The 19,946-nt window shown below is 40.3% G+C and overlaps 1 protein-coding gene across 13 annotated transcripts in view; it reads left to right on the top strand.

The window, feature by feature from the left end:
- nrxn3b (neurexin 3b) overlaps positions 1 to 19,946 on the top strand; it is a 196,645-nt gene that overhangs the window by 128,284 nt on the left and 48,415 nt on the right. For all 13 annotated transcript variants that reach the window (XR_015840152.1, XR_015840150.1, XR_015840151.1 and 10 more), the window contains one exon: positions 10,396 to 10,577. Coding sequence is in view for 10 of the 13 variants with exons in the window: in XM_088286175.1 (XP_088142301.1) it covers positions 10,396 to 10,577 (182 nt within the window). In the remaining 3 variants the exon portion in view is untranslated. The remainder of the gene's footprint in view (positions 1 to 10,395; positions 10,578 to 19,946) is intronic.

The raw sequence follows: 19,946 nt of genomic DNA, 5'->3' as shown, positions 1-19,946 counted from the left end.
AGCTTGGGCTGTGTCCAGAAGCCGCCTGTTAGCGGTCTGAGCAGATTCCTTATTGATGGCTGCAAGGCTTTCAGTTTTTGCTGCTTGTTTGTTACTTAAGACAATCAGACAATAATATCTGATGTATACACAAAGGGAGTCCATTATTTGCAGTATATCACAGCTGATTTCGAACAAAAGACAGACTACGGCTTAGACTGGTCGCCAGTCAAGCATAGAACATGAATAGGCAGACTGATTCATATTCACATTCACATCATCACTGAGTGAAATGAACCCAAAATGCCGGCCTGGAAGTCAGGCCAGGAAAGCACTACACCGTCAGTAACTACACAAAGGAAAGCCGATGCCTCTATTGTTTTCCAAATCCTTTGCCGTCTGTCACCGTTCTTGTGGGATTCACTTTTTTTTTCAGCCTAATGTTTTATTGATTTATTGGTAGTGTGAGAATGATCCATTTATCCCAGTCTCAGGAGAAATATGAGTGTTGTTGTGATGTGTTCTGGTTGAATAATCGTGATTTTTATTTTTTTTTTATTTTATGGAAGCCAAGGAGTGTCAAAACAAGGGTTGTGTGAGGTCTGCGGAAGAAGCAATACTTGAAGTTGCAACTGAGTCACAGAACTACCCAGTGTTTAACCTTCAACTACACATCTTTGATTTGATCAGATTGTTTGCCAGAATTAGTAGTCAAAACTCCAGGACACTGAGTTTCCAGATCGAATGAATATTGCATTTTAAGGAGCCTTAAGTAAATATATTGTCTTAAATGTTTGAATGCATAAAAATAACATTCATCAGATAGATAGATAGATAGATAGAGACATATGGAAAGAACTAGCAAGATATCGATAGAAAAAAAATAGCTAGCTTACTAGCTAGCTAGCTTGATCAAGAAATAGATTGTTTTAATTATACAAATCAAGGAATTTGATTTTCAAACTTTCCTCGAGTGTACATTATAGAAAAATGTTCTAAAAAGAATGGATGTTTTTATAGTTTTGGCAGTAATCCAAGTCTTTGCATATCTAAACACTTCACAGCAATCGAAAAAAATGGCAGTAATCTGTAGGGGCAATTATTAGCAAAGGGCATGGTATGTATCTGATAACAAAATAAAACTTTAGCTTGATCAAAGTGATGTCGTTTTTGGCAGAATAGCAATCTTTCTTCTGAACCTCATGGATATTTTTGCTTTATCATTCCTTTCAACTGTTTGTCAGGTCGGCTAGTTTCCCAGATGTACACTATATATTCTGCTTTTGTAAGATAGTAAAATGCCCTCCAGTCATTTCTGTCATCACAGCTCACATCCTTGACACTCTTCATGTAAAATGATCTTTTTTTTTGTCTTGATTTTCTTGGAAATCACATTTTAAGTTCCCGCCTTGAAAAAGGAGTGTTGTGCATTACAATGACTACACATCATCACATCAAAACGAAGAATTAACTAGGCCTCCCACTGCAATTATGACCATGATTGTACAAAACAACCTCATACATTTTGCACTTATTTCGGAGTCTATTGTCAACATCTTTGCCTGCCGTACCGGTAACGCTTTTAATGGTTGTCCAACCTCTTTGATGGTGTTTAACAATCAAGCGTGTGTCCACATAAACGGAGGTTAGGCAAGCCAGAGGACCCTTGCTCACAAATTGTCATCTAATCTTATTTTATCTTCATCAGTATTCATAATGCAACACAGCAGTAAAATGGGAACCTGTGGCGCTCTGTGACTGTGGCACTTGTTGCCCTAATGGCTCTGCCCATGCGTTAACGTCTTCCTTTTGATGTAACAAAACCTCCTGTGTAGACTATCTGCGGTTTCTAGTGAACTCGTCTTTCTGCGACAATATATTTTAAAGGACAGGAGGTCATGTTGATTTTTCTTTAAAAAAAAAAAAAAAAAAAAAACGTACGCATCTGCAGATGTCTCCGCAGTATTTCTTTATTTTGATGAACTCGAATAGCCAAATGCATTTGGATGACATCTGCAGATAATGTATGTGCATGACAAAACCATAGCAAGGTGAGTTTGTCTGTTGATTACATTTTCCTCATTTCCATGTGTTGCGTGAGCAAAAATGTGCGCGAAGTGCAGCTGAGGGATTGTGGTTAGCTTGCGCCTAGAGTCCTTGTCCCCACTGCCCATAGCCCTGCAACAATCCCCCCCCCTACCCCTCCCCAGGCCCCCACCATCCATTCCACTCACACGGAGAGGAAGATTTCTTTTTGCCTTTCATGAGCTGTTGAAAGCTGCCACCGCTTGCTTTAAATTTCTCGTCAGTGCGGCTAAGTACATCTTCAAAGGGAGCAACCCGAGCTGGCTGGTACTGATGAAACTAGATATTCAGGAAAAAAATTGAGTTGGGAGGAAAGGTGAAGAGAAATAGGATGAAGAGGCATTTGGTTGCTTCTAGATTTACTTTGGACTGTATTAATTATTTATTGTATTTATTTGTGATATCTTAAGAAAGCACAGTTTGCATATGTGGATGCAGTCATGAACTCATTCACTGCCATTGACGGATATAGACGTCAAAAAGTGCATTATTTTCACCTGGGCTGGTTGTGAATGAGTTTAAGGATATGATAACATATTCAAGTGAATCTGAACACAAGAACAAAGTTGAACCTGAACCAAGGAGACGTCCAAATGGCCTTTAATTGAATATTTAGGGATTACCTTAACCTTGACACGACACAGTAGGTATGGTCTAATTAATAACACTTTATTGTATCTTTCAAATAATTTCAGGTCGGCATGTTTGATGAAACATAATTGCTGTGACCTGGAACTGGATAAATGTGCGATTAAGAAATTGCTACTTGACGTGTGTGGTCATTTTCACAACATTGTGCCATCTATTGTTGTTGTTTTCAAAACTAACTCAGAGTCAGTTTTCTAATTCTCCGGACATTATTTGCAAAATACAACTAGTTTGCACACTTGGTTATTTTATCATATATATATATATATATATATATATATATTTATTTATTTATTTATTTTTTTTAATACACTATTCAGACCGCAGCAGTATAGGCAGCATGCATCAGCAAATATCTTTTGTTCTCACTTGCACATACTGTAGTGAGGTTTTGGTTCGGCCCTTAATTAGGCTAAGATATTGAGTGCCGTTCCATCCCAATGCCCTCCAAATTCCACTGAGCCCTCCCAACTTTACCGCAGCAACTTCAGCAAAGTCCTTTACATCAATAGACACGTCCAAACACCTCACCTCTATCACAATGTTAGAATCCCACCCCCCTCCAAAAAACAAATACGAGATATATTTGCTGATGATACCGTCAACATATATTTTACATTGTGCTTCGCCACTTCCTGATTAGTTTCTCTTGTAATTGTCTCCAGTCTCTGTGCCGTGTATATTTACTCTGCACATTAACAGCCAGCTGCAGGTCTGAGTGCCACTCACTCAACTGTAAAAGCCTGTCCATAAAGTCTCCTGCTGCTTGAGCTCATACTACAAGGCTACATTTAAGTTGTCAGGATGTCACACTCCATAACGGAGATGAGTTGTGATATGTGGTCATTAGTACATTTTTCATTGCGTCCATAAAAAAAAAAAAGGAAATGGACCCTGCAGAAAGCACATCAAATGTTGCAATTCACGGCACAATGATGTTCAGATTTTAGCAGCAGAGGCCCTGTTGCCATCAAGCAGTCGCATTCTGTACATTTTACGGCGCTGTGCGTTCTTTTCGGAGTGCCCCAAATTTTAATTAGCATTCAAATGAATCTGTATTTTTAACAGACTACTGTAATGCTTTGGAGGAATTAGCATTGCACGGATGGAGCTCAACTTTCCATAGCTGATATCATATTCTCTTGATCGCAAACTAGTTGAGACCGAATTAATTGTAACCCCGCTGCTTGCAGCCGTGTCGTGCCCTACATTTGACCTCAGTTGCTTCAAATGGCAATTATCAACACGCAGTTACGCGGATATCAGACTTTACGAGTGTAGCCCGATTTTGGGCTGACAAACGTAATGCAGTGTGACCTATTCAACGATTGGTCGCTTGGCGTCTGGCATGTCAGATATGTTGTAGGCATCGTGCGAGCGGTCCTACGTCGTCCTTCGGTTGGTTGAGAGAGTAGGCAAATCAATCGAAATAGCGAAAAATGCAACGGAAAGTGGTGAGGACACAGTGAGCAAAATGACATGAACTCTGAATGTTGCACTGTTTTGTTTTGTTTGTGTGTTGTCATAGTTTGCGTGGTACAGATTCTTTCGGCCTGTACGTTGCACAACACTGTAAAAATACAAGCCAGCAAGACAGTTTAGATAATAACAATGATAACCATAAAAATGGGTCTAAGACGATTTAAGTTGAGGTGGGCATTAGTGATAAAGTTCCAGAGGTACGTTTAGCAAACACGTTAACTACCATCCAGAAAATGCTCCAGATGGCTGCTCGGTGTAAACGTGGCAGTCGGCTTGACAAAGAGTCAATCTTTTCTGGCTCGTTACATTCCGCGCACAAGCCAGTCCGAGGCAAATGTCAAAATCCATTTGCCACTGCGGTTTGTTGACATGTGCTGAAAAATGACTCTGCAATACTATCTGCTTCAATAAGAAGAGTTAGGTCTTTGTTCTAACGTTTTGACGCATGACCTTCATCCCACATTGGGGATGAAGGTTATTATAGGAAGTAAATTTAATTTCAAGTAAATCAAGCCCAGACCAAAACATGTGTACACCCAACTAAAATAAATCAAGGCAGTAAGTCCAACGCCAAGGGTTTTATGATCCTTTATTTTCTCGTCTTCTTCCACTAGACATTATTTACTTCTAACTTTAATCCCACCTCCGAGTGTTCCAAAGCGTAGGACAAAATCCACATTGGACTGTAAAGATCTAAAACTGGTCTGCAAAGTTTCCACACGTGTAAGTCTAGTGAGCTTGAGTTTGGTATTTCTTGAGATAGAATTTCCTTGCACTATATTATTTGGTGAAGGCCTTTCGGTCATTGCAAAGACAAACAGGGGAAAGTATAAAAATGGATTCTTAACCGACCCCGGCATCCTCAAGGGAAGATTCAATTATAAATGATGCTTCCAGGCTGAGCCATCTTTGAATGCCTTATTCTTCAGGGGATCTTCTTGGCCTAATCCTCTGCAGGGTTTTGGGTGATCTGTCTCTCAAGCGATACGCCTCACACGCTCTCCCTCTCATTCTCATGCATTATGAAAAATAAGAATTCAGGGAGAAACTTTTGTCCCAATTTTTGAAAGAAAATCAACAGAATGTACAATATATTCTTGGGATGGAAAGAATTGTCAGTCCGATTTAAGGGATTGCTTTGCAGATGCCCGCGCTCTACAAATAGTGTCTTTTCGCCATCTCAAGATGACATTGGCCTGCCTTTGCTGCTTTTCTTTCTGTGCTCTTCTTTAACTCAAACGCGCTCGCTTGCTTTTTTATCCCTGTTATCGCTCGCCAAAAAATTCAACCGCTGCAGCATTAAAGGCAGCAGACAGGTTTTCTTTGTACACTAGAATGCTGCGTGGATCTCAGTATCACCCCCTTCTTCCCTCCCTCCTGCCCTGCCTATGAAATCCTCTTTGTCATACCTTCTACTTTCCAAGCCACTGGAGCTGACTTCATCAGAATGTTGAAACACTCGATAACAACTACAACGATCACACAATAGGAGGGCAAAGGAAAAAAAAATGTGTGGTTTAATTTTTGTATTTTTCACACTCACCATTCATTGCAACTTTATATAGTCCAGTGCTTCTCAATTATTTTCTGCTACGCCCCCCCCCCCCCCCCCCAGCACGAAGAAAACAATTCACGCAACCACCCCACCACTCAATCTCCGCCGCAACTATGAATAATAGAATTTTCATTACAAAACAAAACGTCGAGTTAATGCTCGCTGCGCACAAATGGGCAATGAGATCCCCACTGCCAACTACTGGTGTGGATGTGCAATTACACGTTATTGTAGTAAGGCGGAATAAAAGCGTGTTCCCCAGGGTCATATGCGCCCCCCCACTATTTGAGAAGCACCGATATAGTCCAACAGATATGTTTAGATGTCATTCCTAATGTAGAGCATGCTACAATAATACGGCTTTGCCTGCTGTGCCAAGTGACTGTCCGCAATAAATCAGCGAGAGAGAAGTTTCTCCGCACTTAGCGTAGCGCAAATACGTCTGTCAACAATTTTGGACTTGAGTCGGTGAATGGAGCCGCTGCCCAGCGGCTCACACTATCACTCTGGTTGCTGGTGCCGCTTGGCAACCCAAGCAAGAAGCTGCCTGAGCTTTTCCGCGTGTTGCAGTTGCTCCGAAGAGAGTTATCCTTTCAATCCGCTTTGAGCATGTTCAGCCTGGGAAAAAAAGAAAACTTGTAACTGATTTATTTCTTGCTGGATTTTTACTTTAAATGAAACTTCCGTACTCAAGAATCAAAAACACACTTTCTGGATGAATTGTGATCCTAATGAAAAACATTTTGCCTCGTTGTATAATGGAAGATATCACATGTCTGAATTCCATTCAAAAGTCAGAAAGTGCGTCTTTCTTCACCTCTTGCGGTTCAGTTTTTCACACTTATTTTTTTTCTTCGTATCAATCCATTCAATGTGACTTTGCTAAAGCTTATTGAAGAATAGTGGACAGCGTAAATCATTCAAGGCTTTTCCTGTTTCCTGCTTTCCAAACACACTAATCATAGCACCGTGCCCTTCATCAATCATATTCTTTTTTTTTTTTTTTTTTTTTTAAACCAATGCCAGTAATGAGTGATGTGAAATTTTCCCTCCACGAGTAGTGACAACAAAAAGGCCCACATATTAAACAACATGTAGTATGTGAGTGTATACATTGTTGAAATTCTATTAAGGCGTGAATTCATACACACACACACACACACACACACCCACACACACAGAGTGAAAGCCACTCAGCCTTCAGCGCCATCGCTCACTCTTTTTCCTGAGGGGAGAGGCAACAGTTGGAAATATGAATTATGAAGTAGGAGGTTGTAAAATGGAGATGATTCACAGTGATTACACCGCTCGCTATCTTGTATTTTGTCTCCTCTGTCAACTGTTCTTTATTGTTTATTGCGTCGAGGGCAACAAGCCTGATAATTGCCCGTGAATGGAGCGTGGAAGGAGAATCGGACTCTTTTTCTCTCTATTTCGTCATCAAACCTGCAGAATTTGACTCCATCAAATTTTGTGTTCTTTCTAAATGCTAATAAACGTGCAAATCTTTTCTTTCTAGATGCATTTGAATGAACGCATTACATACGGCGTTCTCCGTGCAGACTTTGTAGATGGCTATCAACGCGACCAGCTGCTCCCAAACAGAAGGCTTTATTACGGTTTGATTGCGAGGGTTGGACTGGAGTGATTAGCCGCTTTTAACAAATACGTAGCCTAGCATCTGCTCGCCTCTATTTGCTGCTGACAGATAGCATTGCTTCACACATTGGCAGCGAGGAAAATGTGCTCACATGCCTGTTTATAATCTTAATTGTATCCAACAGGGATGTTGTGAACATAAATCACAGAAATATCTTGCCATGTGTTTGTTGAAGCTGTAATTTCTCCATTATGTGGAATGCCTTCAATCCACTTGCTTATATAATTATTTGGAAAAACTCCACCATTCCCTGCGGGATAGATCACGGTCTGCTATTCTGCATTGGAGATATTTGATGTATTTGTTCTATCCGTCTTCATAAAAACTAGGTTTCCATCATTTATCTCTGTGTCTGCTGCTTTATTCTTTCATCTCTCTCTTCTGGAGTTGAATTGTGTCGCCAAAGGGATAAAAAGGACAGGACAAAGTCCTGTTCCGCAGACAGGTGTCCCTGACCTTAAGTTTGGTCTTCCATGCCTCACGGGTCCACTTGGAAAATAGAGGCCATGACTTTGACTGAAGCGTTCCTCCTGCAGTGAGAGTCTCTAAATGGAGGCAAAGCTTCGATGTAATGAATCATAGCTCCACACAGATGGGCAGTAAAACAATAGCAATTATTTCAGGTGATAGCAGGGGGAAAAAAACCTGTGTTGTGTGGCGTTCAATTTTTCTAGATGTTTGCTGACTGTCGCAGAATTTGACTTGGGGTGGATTTTGCTCTTCCATACACATATTTGTTAAATAAAAGAAAAATGGAGCACTTCTATTTCAAATAAACTTCCAGTTATTGCCCAAAATGGTGAAGCTGATGGGGGGAGAGAGAGAGGAGGAGGGGGGAGGGAGGGAGGGAGGGAGGGAGGGGGGAGAGAGAGAGAGAGAGAGAGCGAGAGAGGGAGGGGGGAGAGAGAGAGAGAGAGAGAGCGAGAGAGAGAGAGAAGAGAGAGAGAGAGAGAGAGAGAGAGAGAGAGAGAGAGAGAGAGAGAGAGATTAAGAGAGATTGAGAGATTGAGAGAGAGAGAAGAGAGAGAGATTGAGAGGAGAGAGAGAGAGAGAGAGAGAGAGAGAGAGAGAGAGAGAGAGAGGAGAGGAGAGAGAGAGAGAGAGAGAGAGAGAGAGAGAGAGAGAGAGAGAGAGAGAGAGAGAGAGAGAGAGAGAGAGAGAGAGAGAGAGAGAGAGAGAGAGAGAGAGAGAGAGAGAGAGAGAGAGAGATGAGAGAGAGAGAGAGAGAGAGAGAGAGAGAGAGAGAGAGAGAGAGAGAGAGAGAGAGAGAGAGAGAGAGAGATGAGCACACATTTCCCCATATTGCATTTTAGTTTTTAAAGGGACGCTTGCGCGAATTGGTAGCTTTTCGACAAATAATCACACATGCGCATGAGCAAGAAAAGTAACGATTGGTTTCAGTGGTAAATAGCTGCTGCAGCGTGAGCCCAGCAGAAGGCCAATTTGCCACATTCTGCATATCTCGGGTTCACTATCATCTCATCCGCGGACGTAATCGGCCACACTGATTGTATGTGAGAGGGCATCATGTCCTCACTGGCGGCGTGTGTGCGCACGTGCTTGCACACTTTTCATGCTTGAGCGTCACGATGTGCATTTGTGCCGCCATACGCCTGCTTGCCTCGCCTGTTGCGTCACTAGTTTGTGTAAGGCTTCCTGTGTGTGTTTCAGGCTTTCGTACATTGTCCTCCAGAAACGCTAAGTAATTCTCAATGTGATAATTGGCTCCCTGGGGTGCTTGTATCTTTGCTGCTCGTCATCGTCTTTCCCTCCGGAAAAAAAAAAAAAAGTGTGTGCTCGATGTGATTGGGAAGTTTGCCGGAGAAGCGCATACCAAGTCTGTGTAAACTCTTTTGGCAAGAAGAAATTTGAGGCGACGAGACAGTGAGGGCCACATCCGGCTGCAGGCTGCTATCTGCTGTCTTTCTGGCAGAAGTGGGGTTTTTTCTGCAAGATGCTTTGCCATTCAGGAAATGTGCCATTTTTAAGCAGGTGACACGCAAAGTAAACATTTACAGAAATTCCATTGATTAGCCTTGTGGATTTGCTCCGACAACATGAGCTTGCAATTTGCATTTATGACTCATGGGGGTTTGCAAAATTCTGACCTGTTTGCGTGTCTGCGGGCAAGCAGACATTCATCTGGTGGGTAGAGCCTCAAATCTGTCTTACTTGCCCTCCTCCATATGTTTGCGTCGTCTCCGGGGGTGTTACGGACTGCGGAGCACACTGCTGGCTGCTTCATGGGGGTGGAAAGTGAGACAGCTGGGCAGCAATCACAAGGCCAAAGCAGATGTTAAGGTGACTTGGAAAGGAGTGAAACGGTGAACTACACGGAGGATGACGAGAAATAAAAGCATCGATGCAAAGATCCAATTGGCCAGTACTACAGTTTTTAGCATTTTGTTTGTTTGCATAAAAAAAGACACTTGGGGTTTTAGGCTGGCCGGGGGGTTTGTATTGCTCAAATGTAGACGACATGGCTAGAATGGCTCAAGGATTATGTTTGTAGATTAGGAAGATTTAGGGAATAATTTAAACCATCAAAGGAAAAAAAAAAAGGTTTCTCTTTTCATGATGAAAAAGAACCCGACAAACTAAAAATGATGCTCCAAGCCAAGCTTGATCAAAATGATTGCTATAGATTCATCTTCCTCTACTCATTCCAATTTTGTTGAGTTAAACCAGGCAAGGTTTTTATTTTTTTTATACTGTTTCTCCATTTTTCACCGTTCTTATGCCATTGACTGTCCTGTAAGTCCTTATCTCATATAAGCTACGTAAGGATAGAGAGACTTTTTCTGGTCTGGTTTAAGTGCCTGCCATTCCCCGGGAAGGCGTTATATTTACCGTAAAAGCTCATAGATAGATGACGCTGAGGGTGAAAGCACCTGAGGTGTGCTGATGGGCTGATTAGAAGAAATTGAATAAGGTTGTGCCCCAAATGTAATTACGCTCGGTTTGTGTTTTCCTTGTGTTTCCGCAGCTGGCACCACTTACATCTTCGGCAAAGGAGGAGGTTTGATCACGTACACGTGGCCTAATAACGAAAGGCCCAGCACGCGGACAGACCGGCTGGCCGTAGGTTTTAGCACCACCATCAAAGACGGCATCCTCGTTCGCATCGATAGCGCACCGCGCCTGGGGGACTACATCATGCTCCATATTGTGAGTACCAGCGTTGTTGAATTAACACCGATTTTAGTTATAACGTTGCTTTATGTTTTTTGTCTCGGGTTCTTTCCTGTTTCTTCTTTTTAACTTTTATTGCTAACTGCAGGCAGATATTCCTCAATAGTTTCAGCAAAGTTACTCACGCTCAACGTAGCAGGTAACAATAGCATAACGGCACAAGGCCGCCCTTTCCTTCCTGTGAGTCTACGACAATGATTGACACCTCATCAGTCACCACTTGTGTCTGCGATTGATTGTTTTTCCTCGGGCACAGTGTTTTTTTTTTGTTTGTTTTGATAAATTAAAGGTACAAAATGGGCTAAGAGATCATACAATTTTCACAAAAATGACGAAAAGGGATTTTTGGTTCTTAAATGGCAAAAGGCAGCCAGACAATTTGGTTTAGCAGGATATTTTATGAGACTTTAGTCTCGAAAAAAATACTTTTTGACGCCCTCACTCGTAATCAAAGTTAAGCGTGAGGGCACAATTACATACACAAGTTTACATTTTAATATTAACAGCTTTACTTATAATTTTACCAAGAGAATTGATAAATAATTTATGATGTCAACAGTTTGATCTTGGATTACATTATTCTTCCATTACTTCTTATGGGAACAGATTGTTTTCGCTCCAAGAGGTTCTGCTGTATCGTAATGTTATGTAGATCTTTAATTTTCATACATCGTACCGAATTTCAATGAGCCAATATTGACTTCAAGGTTATCTAATCTAATCTAATCTAATTTATGGCAGCACATCACAAGTGAATGGATTCATACATCTGATCCATAAAAAGACCACTAATATAATCAACCCCGTTTCAAAAGTCTCTTCTCCCTCCACTGTTCCATATCCTAAACCACACACAGACTGAATTTCACTATGAATAATGAATGTGACTCTCCGTATTAAAAGGGGGAGGGGGCGGTATATGGGCTGGAATTGTTAGCTATCACTGGAAAAAAAAATGTGCACATCGGTTGCTCATGATTAAAATGTGTTATACTAGCGTCGCTGTCTGGTGACAAACACTTATTTCCATTTTTTTTTTCAGATTTTCTTTTCATTTTTACATGAACGAGGTTTCTGTATTACAAACATTGCATTAACATGAAAATAAAAATAAAAGCTACGAAATTGGACATGTGTTTTTCACAGAACAGCAATGATATTGTCACTGTCCTGTGACAAACATATCTCCATTTTTTTCAGATTTTTTTATTTTAACTTGAATGGGCATTTGAATATTTCAGAGGAAAAGATTAGAAAATTACATCAGTTTACCACATTTTAATCATGTGCAACCTAACGTTAAGTACTTTTTTTTGGATTGGATCGTTTCATTCATTTTTTTTATCTCACGTTAAGACCTTGTGTTTGACATGTTAATTAGGTTTAATATATTTACATAATAACCAACAGAAGACCCTGAAGATAAATGTAGACTTAGTGCCGCACTTAATAGTTTGTTGTGATCGGGGGCAAACGTGAGATTGAGATGATGGACGGAAAAAAAATTGGGATGAGCTGCGGTTTCTACAGCATTTGAAAAGTAATTTTCTTCTTAAAGAACTCCCCGCATCTCCTGAGTGTTGGCCATGCGGTGGCGGAAAGCAGCCATCTGCTGTTCAAAGATGACAGATAAACGTGCGTGTGTGTGTGCGTGCGTGTGTGTGTGTGCACGTGTGCTGCTGCACACACAGGTAAGCGAGGAAGTGGAACCAAGGCGGGTAAGAAATTAAACTGATATATCGTTAACTCGTGGAGTAATTGCAGGAAACTCCTAAAAGAGGGAGAGTGAATGCATTTTAAATAGTCGTTTTTAAAACATCACATAGTCGACTGTCCAAGTTTGACATCGCTTAGCATTTGGCTGCCATTTACTGGCTGGCAAAAACGTTCTTTGTCTTGCAGAATAAATTTTTTTTAAATTTAATTTACGCTGAAAAGCAAATGGAGCAGTTTCATTTGCATATCTACATGTTTTTGAAGAGAATACTTTATTACCATATAGGGCATACACAACTGCGTATTTTGTCTAGTCGACTTGAACTAGTCGCTGTTAGAACCGAGCGTGTCGACGTGTAGGTGAACCGTTAAATCCGTTGTCAATTTTTATGTGTGCCAAAAGCTGAACGCTGACAAGACTTGAGGGAAATGTCATCGCATGATGACGTCTAATGGAAGACGTCAGGCCTTGCTTAGCAATGTTGTCTGATAATAACATTGAAGGGAAAGGTTAGAGGCGTGTCCTTTTTTTTTTTTTTTAATAGAGGTGCTACCAAAGGTCTCATCGCACCCGGGGCCACAACCTTCGGCTTTGTAATTAGCAGGTCATTATCAGATAATCTGTCTGCTTAAAAAATGTATGACAATCACACTATAAATTATGAAAAGAAAAATCTCATATTTTTGAGGCCTGTTTTTTTTGGTATGTGGAGAATTCTTAATCAATAAACACTCAATTAAATGCAAAGAAATGAATTTGAAAAGCAATATCATAATCACCAATCTTTTTTTTTTCCAATTGCTCCATTTTTTTTGCTATTTTAGATTGTTTAGATTCAATCTCTATTGTATTAGTGCAGGTGTGGGCAAACTATGGCCCGGGGGCCACATGTGGCCCGTTAAACATTTTAATCCAGCCCGTCGAATTTGGCAAGAAATTAAATGAATAGACCTTGTTAATGTTTTATTTTATAAATACTGTGGTTTTTCAAAGACATATGTATTGCTGTAATGCTTTTGTTCACTTTCATTTCAAATTAAATGGGTTTTTTTCTCCGATGAGGTGAGGTTACCAAAAGACTCCATCCATCTGCTCCTGGTCCGGCCCCTCTGTCAAATTTTTGAACCCATTGTGGCCCGCCAATCAAAAAGTTTGCCCACCCTTATATTAGTGCAACTTTTCCATACGCATGAGTTCTGAAATTTTTGTCACGCAAATGCATTTTGTCAGCATGTACATTAATTTTCTTTGCTTCATGCACTTAACTTAGTGCGAGGACTTCAAAGCAAATAGAAGCAAGACGCCAAATTGTTATCAGTAAGCATTAAAAAAGAATTGAATGTAATTTTTATAATGTAGGAAGAAATAAACCACACCGCTGTTAACAACCTAACACTAATTACAAATGTTAAACAAACGGTAGTCGTCGATTTATGAACGACGAGCCTTTGTGAGCTGCTGTAAGCTTCGGTGCCTTTTAGTGCGATACGCGGCAGAAGCAGACACGGCTCGTCTGTTCCAAATACCAACGCTCCTAACTTGCTTCAAATGACAGCAGCATAGTTTTTTGCTGTAAGCTCATTATTGATTCATTCCATCGCCCGAACTCCCTCTCCTTCGCTTTACAATATTCTCATCTGATCAAACTCCGGCATGACAGTCCCTGACACACAGAATTTTTGGGAAGCTTCATTTTTTATCGATATATTCTTTTTTTTTTCCCCCCTCTTACGAGAAACGGCACAGCTGGCATTATGTTTCGACATTGTGATTTGTTGATTATTCGTCTGTGAATATCTCCTTGACTAGAAAAAGGAGTACAAAAGACACTTCCTTGTGACATGCATCACAATGAATCAATCCAGATGGGAAAACTGTAAAAGCGAATGTGCAGCGCTGTATTCTACCCAACTGCTTTCCCTTTTCTCCACATTGTAGCGTATGTATTGTGAGATAAAAAAAAAAACATGATTCCAGGTCTGAGTTGCAGGGGAGCTCGAATTGTTTCATATGTGATTAGGTGTGTGACTCACACCAACAAGCAGAACTGACGAAGGCATATATTGCTGATGTAAGAATGCGTGCATAAGATGCATAATTTATTAAATTAAATTAAATTATTAAATATTTTCGACGTGAGCACCTCTGTGCTCCACAATGTAATTTTTCTCTTGGTAAATCAACACAACCTTTCAATGAGCAATTTGATTTACCATAGCTGATTTATCAAAGTGAATCCCCATTCAAAGACGGCACAAAACTGTTGAATAGTAAACTAGTACCAGAACTACTTTCGTGCACATTTACACAAAAATCAAATCATTTGTAGATTTTAATATCATTCAAAATCCCAAATTAACATGTTGCCTCACATACCTGTGTGAACACAGTGCCGTAAGGCGCGGTAAAGTGCAACCCGATCCGTCCCCCTCTCTAAAGCGAGTCCGTCACAACAGCTGCTTGTCCAATTAATCCTCCTTATGAAAATTATAACACTATTAAATAGCAAATACAAGCATGTTTTTTTTTTTTTTTTTGAACACTCAAATTGAATAATTTCTCATCCACTTCAAACGAACTGTCAACGGTTCTTGCGCAAAAAAAAAAAAAATCTTTGTTTACTTTTGAGATTGGTGTAGTGGCGAACATAAAATCTCCTTCCTGTTTAACCTGAAAGATACTTTTTAAAATTAATTTTCATTTATTTTTCTAATTATTTATTTAGTTTTTTTTTTTTTTAAAACCTAATTTGACAGACCAGCGCTGGTCTTACAGGCTTGAGGGTCGAGCTATTCAGGATCTAGTAATTGAAATTGTGACTCATCACACAGACATTTTATTAAGTAAAACTGATTCTAGGTTATGATTTTATTAATCATCATCCTTTGATAAGGTAAAAGGGCCACCTAGAGTTGAGATATTCCATAAGTCAAACAAAAGCAGCCCATTAACAGGTTGTGGTTTGCTAACATAGCACCAGCATCAATTATCTTAATTGGATCTTTTTTTTCTCCTGATTGGTGTCTGCATTAGACTTTTGATATTTTTCTGTCAGGCTCATGTTATGGAGTGTCTGTCGATTTTCCAAACTGTTTTCTGTCAATTATTTTAAATAACCATCTGTCATCACATCAGCGGTGTTGCTCCAAGTTTTTTTCTTTACTTGCCGGTTCTGTCGCAGACATTTTGTTCAATACTTGAATTTGATCGAGTTGTATCGTGCCTTTTGAAGCTCAAAAGACCATCAGAATTGAGCATCTGTGTTTCAAGGCTGATTGAAACACCATATGCCGAGTGCGCCTCAAGGTGTCGGTCGCATCGTTAATCAGCAAAAATATAAATGCTCTTCGGGGGATGCTATTCGAGCATTGGCTGCGATGGAATTGGAGTCTCTTTTAAAATTGCTTTTACTCGTACTTTCCCCACCTCATTTGATGGTTGCGTGAACCGGCTTAACTGTAAAAACCTCGCATGCAAAGGAAAAATAGTGAACTTTTAAGAGTTGACAGAATAATAATGGAATGATGTTTTCCCGTGTTCATTAATAATTACAAACCATGTCAGGTGCTTTTACTTTGACTTGAATAAGAAGATGCAGCAACACACTTAAATGAAAACACAGAAAAGCTTTTTTGCAACTTGTATTTGCTCAACCAGCCCATGCATGGATACACACAAACATATGTAGCGCGAGGCCTCTTTATTTCTCCCCGTTAGCCTCTCGTATGAGCCCACCCATGTGCTGGCTTCCAACAGATTCTCACGCCACAGTACGCTGGCGCTGACACTCCAAACATGATCCAAAGGCTGTTCGGGGACATGAGCCCCGTCAATCAATGTCAAATAGAAATGCCCCACCTCCCCACCCCCTCGTTTGTGGAGCCGAGATGCACCAACTAAAACGCGCCTCACATAATCGGACAACTCCCATTTTTATGACAATAACAACAAGAAATAACTGCTCAAGTAGGACAAACCTTCTTAATGCAATGCACTCATGCGGTCTTGTGGCCTTAGCTTTTGCCTCTCTCATGTTTATTTCATGGATTCAAATGAATAAAAAGTCAGTGAGGGAAAAGGAAGACTGCATCGCCTTCTCCTTGCATTGCGCTTTGACAGTCACCCCTCGAAGGGATGCTCATGTTGGTACATAGTTGGACATGAATCCAATTCTCACATGATGGGGGGGAAAAAAAATAGATGTTGATGGAAAAGTGAGAGAGAAAGCGAGAAAGATTGCTGTCAAAACACAGTGGAACTTGGCGCTGTTGTAGCTTTTGTGCCGGCGATTGCTACGGTGTCGGTTGGAGTACTTCCGCAACGTTTTACGCTGTGTTTCCAGGAATCACAGCAGCCAGTTTGGCTAAAACGTAATGTGCCAATGTTGCCATCAAAGATCCTCTGGCGGGACCAGCTTTATACGCAGCAAGGTTCTTTATTGCACATGGCGGAATTTGCTATGATTGAACGCAATTAAACAGCGACAATCCATGCCGGCTTGCTTGTGAGAACCGTAGTAAAGCGTGGCAAAAATGGACAAAATGTGCACCAAATGAAACAGTAAAAGTAACACCCACCAACAATGTCCAATGGTGCAAGTCCTTTTTTTATCACATTCACCCCTTTTTTTTTTTTTTTAAACCACAGCCAACTCGGTTTCTCTTCGGCATCATGACTGCTTGTTAAATGTTTTGATCGTATAAATATTTGCCATATTTAACCAATCATTCTGCTGCATGTTGCATTTTGTCCGTCTTGTTTCATTCATGATGATTGCCATGGTCACCTGGAACGTAATGTAAACGTAGCATCACTAAATATAAAACCTCAACTCGACACACTTTGACAGCTACAGTTTGACGAATACTGAAATGGGTCAAACAAATGATTCAACAACACTGTTTAGGCGGATAATAAAACAGTAGAGACAGTTGGATCCTCTGCGTAGAACAGCTAATACTAGTGTTGTACTGATGAGCTCAGAGATGAGCTCAGACATTTTTGACCCCACTAGGCAGGACACCGCTGGAATATGATTGTTTCTGTTTGTTTTATACAGCCCCCTGGTGGCCAAGGCGGGCACACCAGAGAGGAGCATTTTAATTGAAGCTGCGTGACAAAAAAAATCATTAAATCTTTTTTTTATTCAATTGAAATAATTGTCATTGCCATTTAAAGTACAATATTATGGAGTGCTATTTTTTCCCCTCATTAAAATAAACATTACAATCGTTTTTGTGGGAAGGCCGAAACCGATTAATGGCCTTTCCATTGATTTCAATTGGAAATGATGATTTGAGATACAAGTGTTTTGCGTTACGAGCATGGTCCCAGGACCAATTAAAAGTTAAAGTGAAACATCACCGAGGAGATGAACTTGAAATTGCTAAGAGTAAGAGGCAAAAGAAAGAAGTTTGGGAGTACAAATCCAGTGTTTTAGAATTCAAAGCAAGATCCGACACAAACGTGGCTCAGCACGCCCAAACGCCGACTGTGAATTCCAAATGACGCGTTGCCTTTCTGTCAATCTCTAACCCCAACATCACCCGCTTTCTCCTTCTAATCTCCAACCCTTTCTTCCTCCTCGCTTTCTTCTTGGTGCCACAGTGCCACAACATGATTGTTTTCACACTAAAGAGTCCATTGTGGTGTTCTCAACAGGCCGGCCGGTCAATCGGTTTAAATTCAGCTGGAGCGTGAGAGAGGATTCATAGAAAAGCTCGGATAGGCCGAGGTTATGCACACTAAAATATAAGGCTGAATCTTTTTCTTTTAAAATAATTTAATTACCTTCATGTCGTGATTGCAATTTAATATAACACATATTTTTTTTTTCAAGGTGTTTTTTTAAACAAAACATAAATAAATCTTTATTGCAATTAAAAATATCAGATTTGTTACATAAATGTTTTGGTCTTACAGGTTAAAAATAAAGATAAAATAACAGCAAATACATTGGGAATTAATATGAAAATTAATAACACTATTGACTTTGTCTTTTAAGAATCAACTAGGACGGCTACACGATTTTTTTTTTTTAAGTGTGGTCCACACATAAATCAGTTAATCTTATATCAACCTAGCCTACTAAAATAATGCAAACAGTTTGGTGTTCATGCGGTCAGCACTTCTTGAAAACTGAACTAGACACACTATAAATAAATGAATTAATAATAAATAAATAAATATAAAGGGAAGCCATCGTTAGTTTGGGTCACTTTGTGATTTGGGGTGTTATTAACGCTACTGAACATGCCCTAAAATCTGTCGATATTAAGAGCCGCATTCATCACACCATGTCCTTTATTTAGCCAACTCCGAACGCTTTCCAATTATTCGCCTGTGTGATAAACGAGGCAGCTGTTGATGAGTACCTCGTGAAACGCGTAAACACACACTCATTCAGTCTCACACAAACGCTCAACACGCTGCCATCTCATCTCCAGGTAGTCTTAAAGCCTCAATTTTTCTGCATTATAAACTCTTTAGTCACCAGAACCTTCACGGGACAGCAAAAGAGGAAGGCGGGGATCGGGGAAGTGAGCTTGAAGGGGAGAAAAGAGACTCCAATTTTCACAAATTGACTCCCTTTTGGATTTTTCAACCGCAAGAATGATGAGATGCATTTGGGCCTGCTCAAGTGATGAATGTCAACATTGCAAAAATACATTTAGCAGAAAGACGGCAAAATAGCTTCCTTTCACGCAACCCAATGGTGTGACAGATTGTCTCACTTGAAAGCACAAACACATTATCAACATGCGGTATGTACGCACGGCAAATACATTCACCGCGGATTAAGCGGCTGCTGGTTAAGGAAGAAATACTTCAAGTTATTTTTCTCTTTCGTGCGTTAAAGAAAAACAAACACTTTGTGACACTCCATCAGAGATGAAGGGTGAAAGTGAAAGCGAGCACCTCTGCATCTTTCAGAGTGCAATTTAGAGTTGACTTAATCTGCCTATTATTGACTCCCACCATGACAAAGCTCCATTGTCAAGGAGACAAAATAGGCTTTCACGAGGCAGGGATCGTCAGAAAACCAATCTATAAAGATAAAAGATACTTTATTTCCTACTGGATGGAGATTAAAGAGAATTATTGGAATCATAGAGTCACAGACGGTTCTGGAATATTTTGGACTTGTATTGATCTGCAAACAGTCGGGGCAGGTAGCCAAGAACATGACAGCCAAGTCTTCTCTCTTCCCATCTCTTGTTCTGACATTTGCTACTACGTTCTGTTACTGCAGAAAAAAAGAAAAAAAAGAAGAAGTTCCCGTCCTCGCATTGTCAGCTTCCTCAGTTCTCCTGCTTATATGCACGTACACATTTTCTGTTAGGTCAGTGATCGTGGCACCACTAGGGTCAAAGCCTTTCGATATAATTCTGTCATTGTTGACCAAAAAGCCTCGTGACCTTTTCTGCAGCAACGATACACGATGTTCTGTGCGCTTTCCTTTCATGCGGTTCGTAGTCACACGTCAGGAACATTTGAACTGCAAAAATGGCTTATGTGGTCATTTTTTTTTTTTTTTTTACATGACAATGAGTGTGTTTGCAACATCTTGAGATACAGATGATGCAATTATGCACATGTCAGTGAAATAAGTCGCTGTTCTGTTGCTG

This window comes from Idiotropiscis lumnitzeri, chromosome 21 (assembly GCF_059441095.1).
Source record: "Idiotropiscis lumnitzeri isolate Australia: NSW breed Sydney's pygmy pipehorse chromosome 21, RoL_Ilum_1.0, whole genome shotgun sequence".
Classification (NCBI taxonomy): domain Eukaryota; kingdom Metazoa; phylum Chordata; class Actinopteri; order Syngnathiformes; family Syngnathidae; genus Idiotropiscis; species Idiotropiscis lumnitzeri.
The sequence above is the reverse complement of the archived record's forward strand: the minus strand, read 5'-3'. Positions and strand labels throughout refer to the sequence as shown.